Genomic DNA, 6,670 nt, shown 5'->3' with positions numbered 1-6,670 from the left:
GAATAGGATAAAGGGGATATTACCCATAAGGTAAATGTACCACATCATCGGTTCTCCAACCGATGTGTGCCCCATTACAGTTCAGACGAGGTAAATTAGTAGTATTCGTATTATAACTATTCATAGTATAATACAGACACCTGTACAATAATACTCCATACGACTAAAGTAGCCAGAAATGCTTGAATATTTGAGCATTTTAAGCATTATGCAGCCTGTACCAAAAAATAGTATGCTTGCTTGCATGCAGTACCTTTATATACGTTAAAAGCGTGTTAAAAAAAACAGCGCATCTACTGCTGGGTATGATTAAGCTATTACACTAGAGTTTACGACTAGAAATGCAGAAGATGCCCCTGAGTATGAAGTGACGCTACGCCAAAGACAGTGCTTTCGATTGCCGTTAATTTTAATCCGGTACTTGCCTTTTGAAGTGGATTCCGAAATACACCACTCGATGGTTACTTGAGATCGGAACGTACCTTGGCGCTCCCATCTGAACGACGTGTCAGTATCACCATCGTCCAGGTACATAACCCAGATTCCTTTGTCAAGGCGACTGCTATCCTCCATCCATCGCTGCACCTCCAAGAATGTACCTTGAGTTCGCAAATTATTTGGTGCGCAGCATGAAAGCAAACTTTAAGGTCGATCCCCATTCATATTTATTTATGACATCAGCACCAGCTACCACGCTACCAAACGACGCACCCGACGCGACACCGTCATGAATCACTTGCAATCACCGCTTCTTCTGCGATATATATTTAATAGAAAAGGAGCAAGGGACACGCTACCTGGAGGTTAAAATTGAATGACTATATCTAACTATGTTGATTCATTTTTAGCAATTTTTAAGTCAGTTTTCATTAACTTATCAATGGATTTTTTTAAATATTTATAACCATTATCTAGATCAGTATTAAAAACTTCGCTGAATTCTTTTGCAGTTAATGTATGCTCTCGTTCTAATTGTTCGGGTTGTAAATATTTCCCTTCTTCATCGACCTAAGGAAATGAATAAAAAGAATATTTCCGCGGCGATTTATTCAGTGTATCGCTACTGTGGGCAAAAAGCAACGGTAATTTAGAGGGAGCTAAAATAGAAAATTCAACTTTTGACTATGCTGAGTTGTCTGGTGTATCGCTTGCTAATGCAGACATCTAACCATATGCAATATTTTGAAAATCCAGAGCAAGCCTTTTTTGTAAGCGCAACTTTGTTAAAAGCAATTTTTATAAAAAAAGATAATCAAAATGATATAGCAGCTGAATATGCTAAAGTTGTCCTAAACCTAGAAAACGCTTCTTTAATTGCTAAAGAGCAAGCTAGAGCAATTTTATCGAACCTTTTAATCAAATAACATGAACTAGTTACAATTAAAAAATATATATATTATGAAAAAAATTATTTTATTCGCTTTATTGCCAATATTACTAATGTCCTGTGATCGCTTTGGTAGTGGCAGAGTTAAAAATTTAATTGACCTTACCCCAAAGCTTGAGGTAGAGAGCAAAGAAAAATTAAATTTTTCTTCCGCTCAGTTAAAAGAAAACAAATTTTTAGACAAGAAAGCAAAGTCTTATAAAGATGCAAGGTTTTACTGGTCAAGTTTTAGGAGGGTCTTGGGGTAATGACAGGCACTGTAGGGATTATAAAGAGAAGCAATTACAGGTATGTTGTAATCTAGCACTCCCATTCCTTTAGACTCCAAATCTTGAAACGCAAATGCATGCGCGCGCAGCCGCATATGAATATTCGACGTAAGCTGCCCCACCTTGGCATATCCAAACATACCCGCCTCGGCCGCCGGGTAAGTGATGTCGAACATAGCGGCGCCGATGCGGAGGCAATTGGAAACACCATCCTTAAAGCTGGAGACACCCGAGTGCGGACTGGAAGTCATTGACCTCGGTGGTTGTCTTTAAATTGAAGAATGCCTAGTGCACATGTGCAGGAGTGATGGTGTTGGGTAGCAAACTTGTGGTTAAACATTCTATAAAAGTTTTCTTCGGCGTAAAATTCTGGCGCCGCAACAATTTATACCGGCAACTCATATACGTATTAAGAGGAATATAGAACGCTGCAAGTCTGTATATATAATCTCTAATTGACTTTTTCACAGATATATCACGATACAGAAAGAGACAGTGGTAATCAAGGTACAGCGCCGACGTGCTATTTCGTGACGAAGGCAGACCGTTGCAAACTCACGAATTAAAGCTAAACACTTTCAGTCGCTAATCTAATCCGAGAAGCCAAGACACAAGATAAATTGAGTAATATCGTCGCCGCCTCTTCAGTCAGAATGATTGCGCACGTAGCTTTTGCGAAGTGACGATCAAATAAAATTATTATAAGAAAATTGAAACTTAATTGTCTAAGCACATGATATGTTCGCAGCACATCAAAGACAAAAGCCACCTGATTGATGTTGTTGTTGCAGCGCACGCGAAGCCATCCAACCATTGCACAACGATCAGATACGCGAAATTTGCTTGACCTATTGCGATTGTCGCCGGGTCGTTTACGTAAATCCCCGTTTAAGTCCATCGTTTGGTCTGCTGGCAATTTTACAATTTAAGGTTAATACTATTCACAAGCGACAATATAGGGATATGTTACTTCGTAACTTCGGCATTGATAATGAAACCTCTTTTTAAGAATATTGAGCCCTCTCCCGAGGCCATGCTTGTTGAGGTGAATATCTGTATACGAAAAAGTGAAATTTGGTAGGTCAGACCGGCTATTCGTCGTCGAAAGCCAGTATCAACCCGAAGACAACTGCTTGCCTCGGCACTCCAAGTATCGTCCGGTGCCTCTCCGTTCGCCGACATTGCCCGGTTATCATACATCATTCGATCGCAAGTCATTTCTTTAGTCTGAACTCGGCCGCGCCGAGAGCCTTTAAGACATGACTCGCAACTACCGCTCCTCCCAGGACGATATTCGCGCTCTACTAGCACGTACCACGCAGGCGCTGGACAAAATTGTGAGCATTCGCGAGTCCATGGAGGATCTTGTAGACTTTAAGCAATTTGAAAGAAAACCGCACCGTCTCTCTCGACCCTCACGTGTGAGCTCGAGCATAGCCGAGCTTGGAGAACATACTACTCGCTCCACGCCGGCGTCGAGTTACGGCAGTACTGACACGTCGTCTCTTTCGGAGGACACGCTAGACAGATCTACGAACTCTACAGTCCACTCATCGTCATCATTCGAGGACGAAGAGGAGCATGATGTGGACAGGAGTCGAGAGGATGAGGGTAAACGGCATTTAGATTCGGACAGGAGTGACCGGCGCGAATTGGAGGAAGCTGAAGAGGACGAAGCTTTTGATGGAAATCAGACCAGTAGCTCCATTGCCAGCTCTATTACGACGGTCGAGGATATTACGCCATTAAAAGAGGCGCGGCTAGATCGACTTAAAAGCATTCACATCTCGTTCCACGAAGGATTGCCAAAAGAGTTTTTTCAGGCCCTCTGTCGTTTTCTCAATTCGGCACTGGAAGTAAAGACGCGACATTCGCGATTTAACTTTTACAAGGAAGCTTTTACGGGAGGTGATGCTGTTCGGGAAATGATGGTTAGTGGTTTTGCGGAAGACCATCAAACAGCTACAAGGTATGGAAACGTCCTGGTGAGACTTGGCTTCATCGAGCATGTTTCACGCACGGATGACCAATTGCATAACTCGAAAGACAATTTTTATCGATTTACGAAAATGCTCGAGTACGATGACTTGGCAGAAGCGTTTGCCTTGGACACGGCCATGCGTAGGCGCACGTCTATTAATGCCAACAACTATCGCGAGTCAGTCGTCTCGAATGAGTCCGGTGATGTGGTAGACTATGACTTTGCAACAGCTACGGACGAAGTGCACGCGCTTGTAACGGATGAGTCATTGCAAGTGATGGCCAGAGTGCTGCACCAGGTTTTTGAGCGCAAAAACAAGCTGCTTTTCTACAAAGGTTTCGTTGGCTGCTTTTTAGGCGCTGAGGCCGTAAACGTTATGCGCGAGATGCGCATCGCAACTACCCTTATTGATGCCGTGCTTATTGGACAAGCGCTCCTAGACGAGGGTCTCATTGAACCGATTGCTACGACAATCTCTACTTTTCAAGACAAGTACGTCTTTTACCGTCTTACAAATATTTCTGCTTCGTAAAAACAAGTTACACTGGGCAGCGAATGCACAAGAATGATGCGATCGAAGATTACAATGCCTGCCGCGTGCGTATGAAGGCAGCTGTACCCACTTCGCATCAATCTTACCTATCCAGCTTTTATCATTTGACATTTATAACTTGTAAGCATTTCCAGGAGAAAGCTCTTTTTTTGACGGCGCATATTTAATCGAGTCAGTATTGCGCCAGTTATTCTTTATTGGAAACCATCGCCAGAAAACAGTTTTGAATATTATTGTTTTTCTTAAAAAAAAATCGAGCACCTTTTAACGCATTTACACTTTCAAAGACTTCATCTCCCTTCACGGGTCTACGTTGTTTTTATAAACAGCGTCTTCATCATCGTGCTCAAGCTCGACATCAAACTCCTTACCGCACGCTTCAGGTCCGATGAGCGTTAGTATGAATACATAGATGAATACGACACTCAGAAAAATAAACATGACCTTGCCGTACTCGTCGCGGCTTTCGCCGTTTTCCCCATCTGGCAATTGAAAGTTTTCACCAAGTGAAGATTCAATCGTTGATGACGCCGAAGAGGCTAGATTGCCAAGCTGATAAGCCGTACCAACGACAAACGCACTGTAGGATGGTGGAGACAGCTCCATCAGGTGAATGGGGATGACACCCCAAGCACCCTGGATACAGAATTGTTCAAAGAAGGCGGCAATCATAATGGTCTCGTCACCAACATAGCAGTACGGATACAGCAATGCAGCACCAGTGACCGTCATGATAAGAATTGAAAGGCGACGACCGAACGCCTGCGAGTAGTAGCCAACAAGAGTGCCACCACAAATGGCCCCAATGTTGGCCACGACCTGCGTAAGCGTGACTTGATTCGCGTCAAACTCGAGCTGATTCTGAAGCATTGTTGGATATAGGTCCTGGGAACCGTGAGACTGTTTTGTAGTAAACAAACCGTGATGAGCAAATAGTCAATCAATTCATCAATGAGCATACCCTTACCATGAAATTAAAGCCTGCCATGAGCAGCACCATGTAACAGAGCAGAAGCCAATGGCGTTTCAATGCAGTCTTCCCCTCGGCCACAAATATCTTTGTCGAGTTAAGACTAGTCTCACGCACACGTTGACGCTCCTGAAACACTTTGGTTTCAGGCAAGCATAGACGGAAGAGGATAATAAAGAGCGGTGGACAAGCTCCAAACCAAAACAGTGGACGCCACCCGTGGCTAGTAGTGTCAACGAGAGCGCGAGCAAAAACCACTGCCAGCAAGTAACCAAATGCGTATCCTTGCTGTAACATACCCGAAATGACACCTCGAGCAGCAAGAGGACAGTCTTCGAGAGCTGTCGCAGTAACATTGCCATAGAGTCCACCCATGGCAATACCAAAGAAAGCGCGAATCCATAGAAATTGAGAGTACGTCTCACAGAAACCTGTGGCAAGTTCCAGCACAATAAAGAGCACATTGTTGACTACAAAAGGCCATTTTCGGCCCCATCGATCCGAAGCAAGGCCAAAAATTATGGAACCGACTGAGCGCAGCATCAATACAAGCGTGATACCCCATGTAATGTCAGTCTTGGTCCTGTCAAAAGTTTCAGCCAATTCCGATACAGTCATAGAGACAGTGAAAAAGTCGAAGGCATCCCACGTCCAGGCGATGAAAGACACGAGAAATTGCAACCACTGCATCCGATCAAGTAGGGCCAAAACTTTGAGTGGGTTTTCAGTCTTTTTCAGGGGTGGCTTTAAAGTCGTGAGCCGTGTCTTGCAATACTCTTTGATTAAATGAAGCGTATCTTTCTTCGCAGGCTCAAAAGTGTGGTGGACGGAACCTTTCGGGGTTAACGCCAATTGGTAGTCAACTGCTGATGCCATTGGAGATGGTAGTGGTTAATGATTCGACGTTGCAATGAGCTCAAATGTGAAAAAGGAAGAATGAGTCGATTGAGCGGTACACACGTAGCGGTCCATTGTTGGCATGCTGTTCCTACTTGATTTATTTATGGTGATGCGTCAGCCAGCACTTATACTGAGCCGGGAGCTTGTGCAAGGGAACTAGGTTATGTTAAGACAAATGATGTTATAAGTCGATGTTTGGTGCGAAATTGACGTTATAATTGATGTTTACAAATATGGGCTCAAGGGGTGCATCAGACAGGGCAGGGGCGTTCGAGAGAGAGCTAACAGCCAATCGGATATGATGATTTCCAATTGTAACTTCTCATCGAGAGAAGCTCCAAGCTAGTCATTATCAATGACAGAGACGGATAGAAATGTTGTATTTTGTGTATACAGTATAAGGTGATGGGACGAGGTTATAGGCTGCTTTTAGAAGTTTATCACGTGAACGATCAAATGAGTGTGAGCAAGAACTTCCCTTCCGACAAATGCACTATGTTGCTTGATGTGCACTGTTGAACGGCAATACTTAAGAGGAAATTGGCATGTCGCCAAGGTGTACCAGTTTATCGATGCGTGCGACTGCACCTTCTTCAGAATCGAGTTGTCA

General features: G+C 43.6%; 4 protein-coding genes across 4 annotated transcripts; 1 reads left to right on the top strand and 3 right to left on the bottom strand.

Moving 5' to 3' along the window:
- Positions 1 to 309: 309 nt before the first annotated feature.
- CCR75_001309 (uncharacterized protein) lies at positions 310 to 729 on the bottom strand (the record flags this gene model as incomplete). The annotated part of the gene is made up of 2 exons (XM_067959413.1): positions 310 to 579; positions 712 to 729. 2 exons carry the CDS (start codon positions 727 to 729, stop codon positions 310 to 312), a joined length of 288 nt encoding a protein of 95 aa, XP_067815022.1.
- Positions 730 to 1,601: 872 nt separating this feature from the next.
- CCR75_001308 (uncharacterized protein) lies at positions 1,602 to 1,907 on the bottom strand (the record flags this gene model as incomplete). Its single annotated transcript, XM_067959412.1, has 1 exon — positions 1,602 to 1,907. The coding sequence occupies one exon, from the start codon at positions 1,905 to 1,907 to the stop codon at positions 1,602 to 1,604; it is 306 nt and encodes a 101-aa protein (XP_067815023.1).
- Positions 1,908 to 2,792: 885 nt separating this feature from the next.
- CCR75_001306 (uncharacterized protein) lies at positions 2,793 to 6,581 on the bottom strand. The gene is made up of 2 exons (XM_067959410.1): positions 5,158 to 6,581; positions 2,793 to 5,090 (listed from the first exon to the last, which is right to left on the bottom strand). Exons 1-2 carry the CDS (start codon positions 6,034 to 6,036, stop codon positions 4,491 to 4,493), a joined length of 1,479 nt encoding a protein of 492 aa, XP_067815146.1. The 5' UTR covers positions 6,037 to 6,581; the 3' UTR covers positions 2,793 to 4,490.
- CCR75_001307 (uncharacterized protein) lies at positions 2,916 to 4,169 on the top strand (the record flags this gene model as incomplete). The annotated part of the gene is made up of 1 exon (XM_067959411.1): positions 2,916 to 4,169. The coding sequence occupies one exon, from the start codon at positions 2,916 to 2,918 to the stop codon at positions 4,167 to 4,169; it is 1,254 nt and encodes a 417-aa protein (XP_067815145.1).
- Positions 6,582 to 6,670: the final 89 nt, after the last annotated feature.

This window comes from Bremia lactucae, linkage group LG3 (genome assembly GCF_004359215.1).
Source record: "Bremia lactucae strain SF5 linkage group LG3, whole genome shotgun sequence".
In the NCBI taxonomy this organism is placed as follows: Eukaryota; Oomycota; class Peronosporomycetes; order Peronosporales; family Peronosporaceae; genus Bremia; species Bremia lactucae.
The sequence above is the reverse complement of the archived record's forward strand: the minus strand, read 5'-3'. Positions and strand labels throughout refer to the sequence as shown.